Raw genomic sequence first — 17,902 nt, forward strand, 5'->3', positions numbered from 1 at the left:
AAATCGAGGTCCGCTTACTAGATAGCAGGAAGACAGAAAGGGCACTTTCATGGTCAGCAGAAAACCCTATCAAAACACCATCCAGAAATTACTTTAAGACTCTAGCATTAACTCATAACACCAGAGTGGCAATTTCCGATCACAAGAGCTTTCCAGACACAGTAACGAAACAGCAGCTGTGAACAGGAACAAAAATGCAAAAACACACAAGGACAAAAGTCCAACTTAGCTTGGAGTTGTCTGGTAGCAGGAACATGCACAGAAAGGCTTCTGATTACATAGTTGACCGGCATGAAACTGACAGAGGAGCAAGGTTATATAGCGACTCCCACATCCTGATAGGAACAGGTGAACAGAGGGGATGATGCACACAAGTTCAATTCCACGAGTGGCCACCGGGGGAGCCCAGAATCCAATTTCACAACAGTACCCCCCCCTCAAGGAGGGGGCACCGAACCCTCACCGGAACCACCAGGGCGATCAGGATGAGCCCTATGAAAGGCACGGACAAGATCGGAGGCATGAACATCAGAGGCAGTGACCCAAGAATTATCCTCCTGACCGTATCCCTTCCATTTGACCAGATACTGGAGTTTCCGTCTGGAAACACGAGAGTCTAAGATCTTTTCCACAACGTACTCCAACTCACCCTCAACCAACACCGGAGCAGGAGGCTCAACGGAAGGCACAACCGGTACCTCATACCTGCGCAACAATGACCGATGAAAAACATTATGAATCGAAAAGGATGCAGGGAGGTCCAAACGGAAGGACACAGGGTTAAGAATCTCCAATATCTTGTACGGGCCGATGAACCGAGGCTTAAACTTAGGAGAAGAAACCCTCATAGGGACAAAACGAGAAGACAACCACACCAAGTCCCCAACACAAAGCCGAGGACCAACACGACGACGGCGGTTGGCAAAAAGCTGAGTCTTCTCCTGGGACAACTTCAAATTGTCCACCACCTGCCCCCAAATCTGATGCAACCTCTCCACCACAGCATCCACTCCAGGACAATCCGAAGATTCCACTTGACCGGAGGAAAATCGAGGATGAAACCCCGAATTACAGAAAAACGGGGACACCAAGGTGGCAGAGCTGGCCCGATTATTGAGGGCGAACTCCGCCAAAGGCAAAAAAGCGACCCAATCATCCTGATCCGCAGACACAAAACACCTCAAATATGTCTCCAAGGTCTGATTAGTCCGCTCGGTCTGGCCATTAGTCTGAGGATGGAAAGCAGATGAAAAAGACAAATCTATGCCCATCCTAGCACAGAATGCCCGCCAAAATCTAGACACGAATTGGGTCCCTCTGTCAGAAACGATATTCTCCGGGATACCATGCAAACGAACAACATTTTGAAAAAACAGAGGAACCAACTCGGAAGAAGAAGGCAACTTAGTCAAGGGAACCAGATGGACCATCTTAGAGAAACGGTCACACACCACCCAGATGACAGACATCTTCTGAGAAACAGGCAGATCCGAAATAAAATCCATCGAGATGTGCGTCCAAGGCCTCTTCGGGATAGGCAAGGGTAACAACAATCCACTAGCCCGAGAACAACAAGGCTTGGCCCGAGCACAAACGTCACAAGACTGCACAAAGCCTCGCACATCTCGTGACAGGGAAGGCCACCAGAAGGACCTTGCCACCAAATCCCTGGTACCAAAGATTCCAGGATGACCTGCCAACGCAGAAGAATGAACCTCAGAGATGACTCTACTGGTCCAATCATCAGGAACAAACAGTCTACCAGGTGGGCAACGATCAGGTCTATCCGCCTGAAACTCCTGCAAGGCCCGCCGCAGGTCTGGAGAAACGGCAGACAATATCACTCCATCTTTAAGGATACCTGTGGGCTCAGAATTACCAGGGGAGTCAGGCTCAAAACTCCTAGAAAGGGCATCCGCCTTAACATTCTTAGAACCCGGTAGGTACGACACCACAAAATTAAACCGAGAGAAAAACAACGACCAGCGCGCCTGTCTAGGATTCAGGCGCCTGGCAGACTCAAGGTAAATTAAATTTTTGTGGTCAGTCAATACCACCACCTGATGTCTGGCCCCCTCAAGCCAGTGACGCCACTCCTCAAAAGCCCACTTCATGGCCAAAAGCTCCCGATTCCCAATATCATAATTCCGCTCGGCGGGCGAAAATTTACGGGAAAAAAAAGCACAAGGTCTCATCACGGAGCAGTCGGAACTTCTCTGCGACAACACCGCCCCAGCTCCGATTTCAGAAGCGTCGACCTCAACCTGAAAAGGAAGAGCAACATCAGGCTGACGCAACACTGGGGCGGAAGAAAAGCGGCGCTTGAGCTCCCGAAAGGCCTCCACAGCATCAGGGGACCAATCAGCAACATCAGCACCCTTCTTAGTCAAATCAGTCAATGGTTTAACAACATCAGAAAAACCAGCAATAAATCGACGATAAAAGTTAGCAAAGCCCAAAAATTTCTGAAGACTCTTAAGAGAAGAGGGTTGCGTCCAATCACGAATAGCCTGAACCTTGACAGGATCCATCTCGATGGAAGAGGGGGAAAAAATGTATCCCAAGAAGGAAATCTTTTGAACCCCAAAAACACACTTAGAACCCTTCACAAACAAGGAATTAGACCGCAAAACCTGAAAAACCCTCCTGACCTGCTGGACATGAGAGTCCCAGTCATCCGAAAAAATCAGAATATCATCCAGATACACAATCATAAATTTATCCAAATAATCGCGGAAAATGTCATGCATAAAGGACTGGAAGACTGAAGGGGCATTTGAAAGACCAAAAGGCATCACCAAATACTCAAAATGGCCCTCGGGCGTATTAAATGCGGTTTTCCACTCATCCCCCTGCTTGATTCGCACCAAATTATACGCCCCACGGAGATCAATCTTAGAGAACCACTTGGCCCCCTTTATACGAGCAAACAAATCAGTAAGCAGTGGTAACGGATATTGATATTTAACCGTGATTTTATTCAAAAGTCGATAATCAATACACGGCCTCAAAGAGCCATCTTTCTTAGACACAAAGAAAAACCCGGCTCCTAAGGGAGATGACGAAGGACGAATATGTCCCTTTTCCAAGGACTCCTTTATATATTCTCGCATAGCAGCATGTTCAGGCACAGACAGATTAAATAAACGACCCTTAGGGTATTTACTACCCGGAATCAAGTCTATGGCACAATCGCACTCCCGGTGCGGAGGTAGTGAACCAAGCTTGGGTTCTTCAAAAACGTCACGAAAGTCAGACAAGAAATCAGGAATCTCAGAGGGAATAGATGATGAAATGGAAACCAAAGGTACGTCCCCATGAGTTCCCTTACATCCCCAGCTTAACACAGACATAGCTTTCCAGTCGAGGACTGGGTTATGAGATTGCAGCCATGGCAATCCCAGCACCAAAACATCATGTAGATTATACAGCACCAGAAAGCGAATAACCTCCTGGTGATCCGGATTAACACGCATAGTCACTTGTGTCCAGTATTGTGGTTTATTACTAGCCAATGGGGTGGAGTCAATCCCTTTCAGAGGTATCGGAGCCTCCAATGGCTCCAAATCATACCCGCAGCGTTTGGCAAAGGACCAATCCATAAGACTCAAAGCAGCGCCAGAGTCGACATAGGCGTCCGCGGTAATAGATGACAAAGAACAAATCAGGGTCACAGATAGAATAAACTTAGACTGTAAAGTGCTAATTGAAACAGACTTGTCAGGCTTCTTAGTACGCTTAAAGCATGCTGATATAACATGAGTAGAATCACCACAATAGAAGCACAACCCATTTTTTCGTCTAAAATTCTGCCGCTCGCTTCTGGACAGAATTCTATCACATTGCATATTTTCTGGCGTTTTCTCAGTAGACACCGCCAAATGGTGCACAGGTTTGCGCTCCCGCAGACGCCTATCGATCTGAATAGCCATCGTCATGGACTCATTCAGACCCGCAGGCACAGGGAACCCCACCATAACATCCTTAATGGCATCAGAGAGACCTTCTCTGAAAATCGCCGCCAGGGCGCACTCATTCCACTGAGTAAGCACAGACCATTTGCGGAATTTTTGGCAGTATATTTCAGCTTCATCTTGCCCCTGAGACAAGGACATCAAGGCCTTTTCCGCCTGAAGCTCTAAATGAGGTTCCTCATAAAGCAACCCCAAGGCCAGAAAAAACGCATCCACATTGAGCAACGCAGGATCCCCTGGTGCCAATGCAAAAGCCCAGTCTTGAGGGTCGCCCCGGAGCAAGGAAATTACAATCCTGACCTGCTGTGCAGGGTCTCCGGCAGAGCGAGACTTCAAGGACAAAAACAATTTGCAATTATTTTTAAAATTTTGAAAGTGAGATCTATTCCCCGAGAAGAATTCAGGCAAAGGAATTCTAGGCTCAGACATAGGTGCATGAACAACAAAATCTTGCAAATTTTGTACCTTTGTGGCGAGATTATTCAAACCTGTAGCTACACTCTGAAGATCCATTTCAAACAGGTGAACACAGAGCCATTCAAGGATTAGAAGGAGAGAAAGAGAGGAAGGCTGCAGTATAGGCAGACTAGCAAGTGATTCAATTAAGAGCACACTCAGAACTAGAGGAGAAAAAAAAAAAAAATTGTAGCAGACTTCTTTTTTCTCTCCTTTCTCAGCCAGTAATTTAACCCTTTTTTGGGCCGGTCAAACTGTCATGATTCTCAATGGCGAGAGAACATAGCCCAGCATATATGAGAACTAGCTCTTGGAAGATGGAAACTATACTGACCATGAACTAAACCTGCCGCACAACTAGAAGTGGCCGGGTAGCATGCCTACGTCTTTTATTCCTAGATGCCCAGCGCCAGCCGGAGGACTACCTAATCCTAGCAGAGGAAAATACAGTCCTGGCTCACCTCTAGAGAAATTTTCCCCAAAGGCAGACAGAGGCCCCCACATATATTGGCGGTGATTTTAGATGAAATGACAAACGTAGTATGAAAATAGGTTTAGCAAAATCGAGGTCCGCTTACTAGATAGCAGGAAGACAGAAAGGGCACTTTCATGGTCAGCAGAAAACCCTATCAAAACACCATCCAGAAATTACTTTAAGACTCTAGCATTAACTCATAACACCAGAGTGGCAATTTCCGATCACAAGAGCTTTCCAGACACAGTAACGAAACAGCAGCTGTGAACAGGAACAAAAATGCAAAAACACACAAGGACAAAAGTCCAACTTAGCTTGGAGTTGTCTGGTAGCAGGAACATGCACAGAAAGGCTTCTGATTACATTGTTGACCGGCATGAAACTGACAGAGGAGCAAGGTTATATAGCGACTCCCACATCCTGATAGGAGCAGGTGAACAGAGGGGATGATGCACACAAGTTCAATTCCACGAGTGGCCACCGGGGGAGCCCAGAATCCAATTTCACAACAGCAAAGATTGAGGCAACTTCCGCCCTTTTATCTGGTTTCAGGTTGATTTTCATATTGCCCACAGCTGTTACTTGCCACAGATGTGTACGAACGAGCATCGCATGCTGGAAACAAAGATGTTTACCCTCAGTTTTGGAAAGGTGCCAACAATTTTGTCCATTTTTTTTTTTTTTTTACGAAATTATGTCCAATTTGCCTTTTTTCTCTCTTTTTTGTGTTGTTCCAATACAGAAAAAAAGAAAACAAACCTGTGTATAACAAAACACGTGTAATTGTAAAAATTGTCTGGGAGAAATGGCCAACATTTTCTGCCATGACTGTACATACACATTCAATAGTTTCACTCCATAGACCCTTTCTATCAAAGAAATGATATCACGGCCCAGCTATCGGGTGACCCTGGACCAGGGTCTCATCCCCTGTCCAGAACACTACAGGTGCCCTAGCTTGCCCTGCTCCCCAGGATACTTCTGAAGGTGAGGATGCTGGGGCCTCCACCCTTGCCTTATCTCCTGAGTTAGCCCTTGGTGTGTTCTCTTCCCCCACCCAGTTTAGAGGGGCGCTACTGTGCACCATAGTAACCAACCCAACAAACAAGGCAACACAAACAAGGGTTAACAGAAAACTCCAGGCATACAAAATATTCAATCACACGTAACAGAGGAATGCATCGGGGCGTGGAGGTAGAGGAATAAACCAAAATAGAGAAGAATAGGGAATTACCACACATACAAACCAAGCAACAGTCACTAATATCTTCTCCAACTCTCCTCATATGTACCCTCCGTTAGCCATGCAACAAATGCTAGTTCTGACAAGGATTTACAACAGAGTCCAGATTATAAAGGGGAAAGGAGTGGCTAACCGAGCTCAGGTGTGAGCACAGGGATTTCCAACATGGTCGATTAACCCGTTGTCTGCCACAAGAAATAAACACATTTAAAATGAAGGAGAAGTGCTTCTTCTCAGCGCTGGAGTAGGAGCAATCAGCCGCTGCGGTATTCTGGCTCCACACTGTTATGGTGACCCTGTGACAATACCCTCTCTTCAACAAGGGACCTTCGGAACCTCAGGACCAGGCTTAGGCCCCTTTCACACGTTCGTTTTTTGCCGTCAGTCACAATCTGTTGTCTCGATTGTGATCAGATTGTGAAAAACTGATGCGACGGATTCGTTTTTTCGACGGATCTGACTAGCGGATCTGGCTAAATAAATCGGAGCATGCTTAGGCTACTTTCACACTTGCGTTTTTTTTAATCCAATGCAAATGTGCTCGCAGGATGAATTTTTTGCCCATAGACTTGTATTGTCGACGGATAACGACGCATGGCCACATGTCGCGTCCGTCGTACACTGGATCCGTCGTGTTTTGGCGGACCGTCGTCACGAAAAAACATTCAATGTAACATTTTTTCATACGTCGGATCCGCCATTTCCGACCGCGCATGCGCGACCGGAACTTTGCTCCCTCCTCCCCGGGACACAGAATGGGCAGCGGATGTATTGAAAAACTGCATCCGCTGCCCACGTTGTGCCGAATTTGCACAACGTACGTCGGGCCGACGCATTGCGACGGCCCCGTACCGACGCAAGTGTGAAAGAAGGCTTAGTTAAAAAAAAACAGAATCCGTTGCCGGATTCCAACATTTGACGGATCCGGCGCCCATAGGCTTCCATTCGAGCAAACGACAGACGGCGACGGATCCGTCACTGTCCGTTTTTTCGACGGACACAAAAACGTTACTTTGTCTGTTGTCTCCGGCCGCCGGATAAACAATTTTCAACGGATCCAGCGCACAACGGATGACATGTGAGGCCATCTGTCGCAATTCGTCGCTAATACAAGTCTATGAGAAAAAAATGGATCCGGCAGCATCAGTCACCGGATTCGTTTTTTTCAAAATTCGACGGATTGTGACTGACGGCAAAAAACTGATGTGTGAAAGGGGCCTTATTGGGGTGTTCCATGTGAAAAGCTTGGACCTGTCTGTCCGCATGAATATCAGATGCTGGTACTCACATCCTCTCCTCAGGACCGTAACCCCCCCCAATGTACCATATACTGAAGCGACCGACGAACAAGACAAGAGAATCCAAGATCTTCGCAATCTGAAACTCTAATCACCATCGACAATGACAGGAGTTGGTGGTAGCGGTGACGGTACTGAAGATGCAACATATTTTTTGTGGAGAGAATGATGGAATACATTGTGGATCCTAAATGTAGGCGGTAAAGCAAGGCGAAATGCTACCGGATTGACGATGGCTATGATCTTATAAGGACCGATAAACCTTAGACCCAGTTTCCAAAACGGAATCTTCAGCTTAATGTTCCTCGAGGACAACCACACCAAGTCACCAACACACAGGTCCGGACCCACCAAATGTCTCCAATCAGCCACACTCTTATATTTGGACCCCATCTTCCTCAAATAGTCACTCTCTGCCATATGGTAGTAACAGAAGATGAAAACTGTTCTTCTTCCTGTAATCCAGAAGGGCGATTACTATAAAATGAACTAAACTGCGGATGGAACCCGTATGCCCCGAAAAACGGGGACTTAACGCTTATTTACCGTGAATTCAGCTAACGGTAAATAGGTAGCCCAGTCCTCCGGATTCTCAGACACAAAACACCTAAGATACTTCTCTAAATTCATAGAATCATAGAATGGAAGAGTTAGAAGGGACCTCCTGGGTCATCTGGTCCAACCCCCTGCTCAAAGCAGGATTCACTAAATCATCCCAGACAGATGTCTGTCCAGCCTCTGTGTGAAGACTTCCATTGAAGGAGAACTCACCACCTCTCGTGGCCACCTGTTCCACTCATTGATCACCCTCACTGTCAAAATGTTTATTCTAATATCTAATCTGTGTCTCCTCCCATTCAGTTTCATCCCATTGCTTCTAGTCTTTCCTTGTGCAAATGAGAATAAGATGATCCTTCTACAATGTGACCGCCCTTGAGATATTTGTAGACAGCTATTAAGTCTCCTCTCAGTCTTCTTTTTTGCAAACTAAACATTCCCAGAACCTGTAACCGTTCCTCATAGGAAATGGTTTGCACCGGTCACCATTCTGGTCGCTCTTCTCTGAACTTGCTCCAGTTTGTTGATGTCTTTTTTAAAATGTGGAGCCCAAAACTGGTCACAGTATTCCAGGTGAGGTCTGACCAAAGAGGAGTAGAGGGCAATAATGGCTTCACGTGATCTAGACTGTATGCTTCTGTTAATACATCCCAGAATTGCATTTGGCTTTTTTGCTGCTGCATCACACTGTTGACTCATGTTCAATCTGTGATCTATTAGTATACCCAAAATCAAAAAGGAGCAAGTGTATGCAAACAAATTGGGATCACCACAAAATAAGAATTTATACAAAATCCAGCTTTATTCAAGAAACTCCACACAAAGACATAAAAACATATTAAAACAACCCCCTAAAAGTATGACCTGGGGTAATGGGTCCATATAGATCATTGATAGAAATTGTAACATAGCAAATAGCCACTATACAGCCGATATATACATGGAACACAGAACCAAAAATATGCAACACACGGGCATTAAATGGTGCGATGTAATAACACAGATGAAGTAATACACCCTTTACTATTCTATGTCCCACAACAAAAAATCTACAGATAGAAAAACCTAAAATACACTTAGGGGCATAGTGAGCACCGTGTGGCTGCCTAGACCCTAGTATTCAGGTCCCATATGAACTCACCCTACCTAACACCTAGGCGGTAATAGGGCTCCTAGCAGCGTTGGTTCAGTGGATATCTGGCAGGCTGTAGCGTAGCTGTGACCCACGCGTATCGACGCCCGTAGCGTCTTCCTCAAGGTCGATATAACAAGTGCGGTACATTTCTTAACTTAAATAGCTACATGATTTCTTTTTACACCTACCAGGTGTGAGCAGCAGTACAGGCAGTATCACTTCATTCCTGGCGTCCCCCAAGACCTACTGCGCAGATGCTAAACGTTCCCTGTGATTGCACAGTGAACGTAGCTGGTGCATGTGCATTGCAAGATGGTGAGTCACCCATCTCCATGGGAACAAAGCCCCAGCTCCAAGCAACAGTGCTAATAGCTGTAAGAGTGGCAATGTGAATACAGCCACACAGAGCGGCATCGCACAATTACCCTGCGCATTTAGGTTAGGGATACTGCATGCATGTATCGTTTATCACCAGAAAAAATGTGTGAATGTGCACAACCTAACACAATGTCCCGGTCGTGCAGGGGTATGATAGCCCCAGAACAGGAGAAAAATATCTTCGGCTGTCGGAGGCATAAAGCACAAAGTACAAAATATATGGTATCTTTAACCATGACTTTGACATACAGAAGTACACTCACATCAAAGTCTCCATCCCTATATTCAGTAGTCCAAGTGGTGGTGCCGGACACTGGAGCACCTGTGTACAACACCAGCATTAACTGCACACGGACCAAAGTGGCCACGAGTTCGATCCTACCAGCAGTAACTATATACAAAAGGAGGGAGAGAACCAGTAAAGTGCCAATACATTTTGGGCAAATGCCACTATATCAGTAAGTATATGTGTCAATATATTTTGGGCAAATGCCACTATATATTAACATCCCATAGAGATTACCGTATATATACAGTGAATATATAAGGCAAAACAGAACATGTATGCGCATACATTTGTAATTTTTTGTTGGGTGGAGTAAATTTACTCCAACCAGATGGAGTATCCCTAACCTAAATGCGCAGGGTAATTGTGCGATGCCGCTCTGTGTGGCTGTATTCACATTACCACTCTTACAGCTATTAGTACTGTTGCTTGGAGCTGGGGCTTTGTTCCCATGGAGATGGGTGACTCACCATCTTGCAATGCACATGCACCAGCTACGTTCACTGTGCAATCACAGGGAACGTTTAGCATCTGCGCAGTAGGTCTTGGGGGACGCCAGGAATGAAGTGATACTGCCTGTACTGCTGCTCACACCTGGTAGGTGTAAAAAGAAATCATGTAGCTATTTAAGTTAAGAAATGTACCGCACTTGTTATATCGACCTTGAGGAAGACGCTACGGGCGTCGATACGCGTGGGTCACAGCTACGCTACAGCCTGCCAGATATCCACTGAACCAACGCTGCTAGGAGCCCTATTACCGCCTAGGTGTTAGGTAGGGTGAGTTCATATGGGACCTGAATACTAGGGTCTAGGCAGCCACACGGTGCTCACTATGCCCCTAAGTGTATTTTAGGTTTTTCTATCTGTAGATTTTTTGTTGTGGGACATAGAATAGTAAAGGGTGTATTACTTCATCTGTGTTATTACATCGCACCATTTAATGCCCGTGTGTTGCATATTTTTGGTTCTGTGTTCCATGTATATATCGGCTGTATAGTGGCTATTTGCTATGTTACAATTTCTATCAATGATCTATATGGACCCATTACCCCAGGTCATACTTTTAGGGGGTTGTTTTAATATGTTTTTATGTCTTTGTGTGGAGTTTCTTGAATAAAGCTGGATTTTGTATAAATTCTTATTTTGTGGTGATCCCAATTTGTTTGCATACACTTGCTCCTTTTTGATTTTACTATGTTTGGTATGCAAGTGGTGATCCCCTAGTATTTATTCTATATGCAGGTGGTGCCCACTCACTAAGTGCTTTTCTGAACCCTATTAGTATACCCAAGTCTTTTTCACATGTGCTGTTGCTTAGCCCTATTCCTCCCATTCTGTATATGCTTTTTTCATTTTTATTGCCCAGATATAGTACTTTGCATTTTTCCCTGTTAAAAACCATTCTGTTAGTTGCTGCCTACTGCTCCAGTTTATTTATATCTTTTTGAATCCTCTATCTCTTCTCTAGTATTAGCTATCCCTCCTAGCTTTGTGTCATCAGCAAATTTAATTAGTGTACCCTCAATTTCTTCATCTAAATCATTGATACAGATGTTGAACAATACAGGGCCCAGGACAGAGCCCTGTGGTACTGAGACATTCTTCCAACTGGATGTGCAGCCATTTACGACCACTCTTTGGGTCCGATCACTAAGCCAGTTATGAATCCCCCTAACAGTTGCCTTGTCCATTCCATACTTAGTCATTTTTTCAATAAGGATTGTGGGAGATACTTTGTCAAATGCTTTGCTGAAGTCAAGCTATACTATACCTACAGCATTTCCCTGATTCATCCAGTCAGTGATTCTGTCATAGAAGGAAATTAAGTTAGTCTGACATGACCTATTGGTTACAAACCCATGCTGACTCTGGTTGATCACTTCATTCTTATCCAGGTACTTACATACATGTTGTTTAATAATTTGTTCAAAGATCTTTCCTGGTATAGACGTCAGACTCACCGGCCTATAGTTCCCTGGGTCCACCTTCTTCCCCTTTTTGAAGATAGGAACAACATTTGCTCTTATCCAGTCTTCTGGGACTTCTCCTGTTCTCCAAGAATTTTCAAAGATTACGGAGAGTGGTTCAAAAATTTCTTCTGCTATCTCCTTCAGTACTCTGGGGTGTAATTCAACTGGACCTGGAGACTTGAACTCATTTATGTTAGCTAAGGGTACCGTTACACTAAACGATTTACCAACGATCACGACCAGCGATACGACCTGGCCGTGATCGTTGGTAAGTCGTTGTGTGGTCGCTGGAGAGCTGTCACACAGACAGCTCTCCAGCGACCAACGATGCCGAAGTCCCCGGGTAACCAGGGTAAACATCGGGTTACTAAGCGCGGCCCTGCGCTTAGTAACCCGATGTTTACCCTGGTTACAAGCAAACACATCGCTGGATCGGTGTCACACACACCGATCCAGCGATGACAGCGGGTGATCCAGCGACGAAATAAAGTTTCAAACGATCTGCTACGACGTACGATTCTCTGCGGGGTCCCTGATCGCAGTAGCGTGTCAGACACAGCAAGATCGTAAGTATATCGCTGGAACGTCACGGATCGTGCCGTCGTAGCGACCAAAGTGCCACTGTGAGACGGTACCCTTAGTGTTTTCTCACTATCTTTCTTTTGATAAATATCCCTTTAAAGGGAATCTGTCACCCCATTTTTCGCCTATAAGCTAAGGCCACCGGCATCAGGGGCTTATCTACAGCATTCTGTAATGCTGTAGATAAGCCCCCCGATGTAACCTGAAAGATAAGAAAAACAAGTTAGATTATACTCACCCAGGGGCGTTCCCGGTGCGGTCCGGACCGATGGGCGTCGGGGTCCGTGTCCGGCACCTCCCATCTTCATACCATGACGTCCTCTTCTTTGCTTCCTGTTGCGGCTCCGGCGCAGGCGTACTTTGTCTGCCCTGTTGAGGGCAGAGCAAAGTACTGAAGTGTGCAGGCTCCGGGAAAGGTCAGAGAGGCCCAATACCTGGTATACAAACAACAGTATCACTTGTGTTGTGAATTCCGCTCTTGGGCTCCCTCCGGTGGTTATAAGTGGTAATGTTGTGAGTTCTGATCTTGGGCTCCCTCCGGTGGTTATAAGTGGTACTGCTGCTCCTTTGGATTTCAGCAATTATCAGGTGCGTCCACTTATTACCAGTTCTGATTGGGCTATTTAATCTGGCTAGACCCTTTCCTTAGTGCCAGTTGTCAACTGTTCTTTGGTGGATTCACATCTCTGCTTGGATTCTCCTGCTATTCTGACCAAATCATCAAAGATAAGTCCTGGCTTGGTTTTTTGCAGTCCACATGCTGTGGACTTAATAGTTCAGTGCATTTTATGTTTTCTCTTGTCCAGCTTTGTCAGTATGGATTTATTCAGTTAAGCTGGAAGCTCTGGAGAAGCAGATTTACCCTCCACACCTTTAGTCAGGTGTGGAGATTTTTGTAATCTCTGTGGTGGATTTTTCTTTTTTTTTTTAAATCAGATATTTTTATTGTGCAAAATAAAGACATCAGTATCCATACACATAAACAGGGTACATTTGTGTTTTTGATTTAAAAGAAACCTCCCTCCCCCCCCCCCCCCTCTGAAGACCTAACTCCGCCCAAACATTACTCCTGGAAAGAATAGAAAAGAAAAGATATAACACATACATATTATAATATATGCAACTTTTTACTACAGTCTCTTAATTGTTTCCGTCCAGCCATGGCTGCCACAGCTTTTGAAAGAAGCTCATTCTGTTCCTTTTATTATATATACTTTTTTCGAGCTGGACAATATGATTTGCCTGTGCAATAAACTCCCGTCTAGTAGGAGGTTCCTCCCTAATCCAATACCTTGCAATAACCTTTCTCGCAATGAACAGTAATCTAGCTATAGCCATTTTGGCAATTTCGTCGGCCAGGATTTCCTCCACATACCCAAGTACACAAACCACCGGATCCCTGGGAATCGAACACCCATAGATCACCCCAATTTGGTTCAGCACCACAACCCAGTATGCAAATAGTCTGAGACAAAGCCATAACATGTGTAGTATGCCCGCCTGGGAGCACCTAGGACACCCAGAATCGTCTTTCAATCCGGCTTTAAACAACATATCAGGTGTCCTATAGGCCCTATTTATCACATACAATTGTGACATTCTCCCAGGTTCACTCATTGATAACCTGGGTACGTATTCTAAGATAGATTCCCACCTATCATCTTCTATTTCCCCCAATTCGGCCTCCCACTTCCCTCTGGCCTTTATAGGGTAATCTAGTAGAAAGGTGTGTAGCAGATCACCATATACTTCGGATATAGCCCCCTTTGTTCCATTGTTATTTAGTATAAAGTCTAACATTAGATCCTTCAGGATCACTATAGGCCCCCTCCTCTTCTGTGCCTGAAATGCGTGCTGAACCCGTCTGTATTGGTATAGTTTTAACCCCGGGAACTGGAACTCTTGCTACAGCATATCGAAAGGCTTAAGGCTCCCATTCTGCATCAACTGACTTATCAACCCAATGCCTTTTTCTCTCCACTCCCCCAATCCTTCCATATGGTTGAATTCTTGAAAGGAAAGGTTATCCCAAATAGGTGAAAATTCTGTGAAATTCTCAACCCTTCTTATTCTTTTAAGCGTCTGCCATACCTTATGAATTAAATTTATAGTGTGAAGACGAGCCCCCAATTTCTTGAATAGTCCTGATTCTAGGCCCTGACCCAAGGGCCACATGCCAATAATATACATCAGACTGTTATGACCCCGGCCTTCCTCAAGCCCTTTCCCCCATCCCCTAAGATGTTGGCTCTGCGCCGACAAAAAATACAACCAGGGATTAGGCAGGGCAAGTCCCCCTTCATCTTTAGATCGCTGCAGTATCTCTTGCCTAATTCTCGGGCACCTCCCACCCCATACCAACTCTCCAAATAATGATTTAAGTTTACGAAATCTAGTCCGTGGGATCCAAACCGGAGAGTTATGTAAAATATACAAAACCTGTGGCATCACAACCATCTTCAGGAGATTTACTCTACCCACTACCGACAAATGCAGCTTATTCCACGCTGTGATTTTGGCACGTAATTTGGTTATTAATGGCTCAAGATTGAGCTCCTCAAATCTATTCAAAGGGAGAGACACCTGAACCCCTAGATATTTAAATTGTGAAACCACCCTTAATTTTGTACCCTCTTCCACCTCCCTAGTACAATCCACTCCTCTATCGTGGTGGATTTTTCTAGTATTTTAATACTGACCGCACAGTATTCTGTCCTGTACTTTCTATCTAGCTAGAGTGGCCTCCTTTGCTAAATCCTGGTTTCATTCTGCGTTTGTTATTTTCCTCTCCTCTCACAGTCAATATTTGTGGGGGGCTGTCTATCCTTTGGGGATTTTCTCTGAGGCAAGATAGCTTTCCTGTTTCTATCTTTAGGGGTATTTAGTCCTCAGGCTGTGACGAGGTGTCTGGGCAGTGTTAGGAACATCCCACGGCTACTTCTAGTTGTTGTGTTAAGTTCAGGGTCTGCGGTCAGTACAGTTACCACCTCCTCCAGAGCACGTCCCATGTTGCTCCTAAACCACCAGATCATAACACACTGGGCTTGATTGGCAGCAAACTTGCCTGACCTTAACCCTACAGAGAATCTATGGAGTATTGTCAAGAGGAAGATGAGACACCAGACCCAACAATGCAGACGAGCTGAAGGCTGCTATCAAAGCAACCTGGGCTTCCATAACCCCTCAGCAGCGCCACAGGCTGATCGCCTCCATGTCATGCCGCATTGATGCAGTAATTGGGGCAAAAGGAGCCCCGACCAAGTATTGAGGGCATTTACTGAACAGACATTTCAGTAGGGAACATTTCAGATTTTACAATCATTGTTTGAAGCTGATGTTATAAAGTATTCTAATTACTGAGATAATGACTTTTGGGTTTTCATTGGCTGTAAGCCATAATCATCAACATTAACATAAATAAACATGTGAAATATATCACTGTGTGTAATGACTCTATAGAATATATGAGGTTCACTTTTTGCATTGAAGAACTGAAATAAATTCACTTTTTGATGATATTCTCATTTTGTGAGATGCACTTGTACATCAGTCTGTATACATTATACAGGTGGTACTGTGACTCTGCTGTATATACATTATATGGGTGATACTGTGATTACACAGAATTAGCAGCCAATATCACCTATATAATGCATATACAGCAGTCTGTATACAGGTGGTACTGCAAGCGCTGTACATACAGAAAACTAATTTTCCATATTGGGACTCACCCAGGTCCCTGAGATGGGGGAAGGATGAACAGCTGAGGTGGGTCCATCGTGGGGCCTGCAGAGGAGCGGGTCCCCGGCTGGGACTGGTGAGTACAGAGGAAACAAACAAAGCTGCTCTGACGCTGGTATTGGCCACAGCGGCCCTTTCAAACTTGTGAAAGAAGGCCCTGTGTGTGCGCGCGCTCTCATGCTTGCACACACTGACGGGGCCGCAGCCGTGAGCACGTACTAACAGGTGCCACAGCGGCCATTGCCAGCACGTTCAAGCGAGAAAGCGCGCACACATAGGGCCTCTAGTAAGATGTTTTAAAGGGCTGGCGGCCCACTTTGTATTACAGAGCAGCCAGCCCATCGCGAATCTGTCCAGTCCGGCAGATTAGCAATCCGGGCATGCTCCTTATTGTGCGTCTTGAAACAGCCACACTGCTAGTTTTCAGAGAGTCCTGTATTCCAGCTGATGTTATTTGTGGGTTTTTCTTTGCATCCTGAACAATTTTCCTGGCAGTTGTGGATGACATTTTTGTCGGTCTACCTGACCGTGGTTTTGTTGTTACAGAGCCCCTGATTTTCCATTTGTTAATCACAGTGTGAACGCTGCTGACTGGCATTATCAATTCCTTGGATATCTTTTTGTATCCCTTTCCTGTTTTATACAGTTCAACTACCTCTTCCCGTAGATCCGTTAACAATTCTTTTGCTTTCCTCATGACTCACAATCAAGAAACGTCAGTGGCTGGATGAAAGATGCAAGAGTCTGTCTGGATCCCAGAAACTCACTCAGCTTTTATGCGCACACACTGATTACAAGCAAACAGGTCACAGGTGAGGATGTTACCTTTAGTAGCCATTCACACCCATTTGTGTCAACTTCTGTGCATGTCATCAGGCCAAAATCACCAGGGTGTGTAAACTTTTGATCAGGGTCATTTGGATGTTTTGGGTTGTCATTATGACTTAAAAAACAGAAAACACATTAGTTTGACAATAAATGGCTTCACCCAACCACTAACCATGAGTGGAGATAAAGTTTTGGTGTTATCATTCATATTCTCTGAAAAAAGGACAAGAAAGCAAAAATTCTGCTGGGGTATGCAAACTTTTGAGCACAACTGTATAAAGAAAGCTTGGTTCGGTATCTATGTAGTAAGACTGCTTCTGTTACCATATCCTTGTAGAATTAAGAACCTTTTTGTCTGTGTCATAATATTCTGATAGAGATAGAGGTAAAGGGTTAAGAACATTTCACAACTGACGGACAAATGCTTTGTGCTCTCCACCAGGCCGAAATTGCCGGTCAACTCCTGCATAATGTAATCACATCCATACCGCTCAGTGGATCTAGAGCAGATGTGGTCCCAGCGCTCTCTCAGCTGCCCCAGCGACTCGTCCATCTGCTGCTCATCCTCCGGCAGTCGGATCTTCTCCCGTAAAGCACGGCCGCTCCGCAAAGTGGCTTCATATATGGGACGTTTGGACCAGAGGATTTTTTGAAAAGTCTGCAATAACGAATATAGAGGACAAATTGTTGTGATAGTGTAAAGCGACTCCCGGTGTCAGTGACGACACAGTGTAACGCGACTCCCGGTGTCAGTGACATCACAGAGTAATGCGACTCCCGATGTCAGTGAGGACACAGTGTAACGCGACTCCCGGTGTCAGTGACATCACAGTGTAAGGCGACTCCCGGTGTCAGTGAGGACACAGCGTAACGCGACTCCCGGTGTCAGTGACATCAAGAGTAATGCGACTCCCGGTGTCAGTGAGGACACAGTGTAACGCGACTCCCGGTGTCAGTGAAGACAAAGTGTAACGCG

At 45.3% G+C, this 17,902-nt stretch overlaps 1 protein-coding gene across 4 annotated transcripts in view; it reads right to left on the reverse strand.

Moving 5' to 3' along the window:
• Positions 1-17,902, reverse strand: part of LOC143783170 (microtubule-actin cross-linking factor 1, isoforms 6/7-like) — a 347,588-nt gene that overhangs the window by 58,001 nt on the left and 271,685 nt on the right. For all 4 annotated transcript variants that reach the window (XM_077271554.1, XM_077271553.1, XM_077271555.1 and 1 more), the window contains one exon: positions 17,415-17,584. In XM_077271554.1, the coding sequence (XP_077127669.1) occupies positions 17,415-17,584 (170 nt within the window). The remainder of the gene's footprint in view (positions 1-17,414; positions 17,585-17,902) is intronic.

This window comes from Ranitomeya variabilis, chromosome 6 (genome assembly GCF_051348905.1).
Source record: "Ranitomeya variabilis isolate aRanVar5 chromosome 6, aRanVar5.hap1, whole genome shotgun sequence".
Classification (NCBI taxonomy): Eukaryota; Metazoa; Chordata; class Amphibia; order Anura; family Dendrobatidae; genus Ranitomeya; species Ranitomeya variabilis.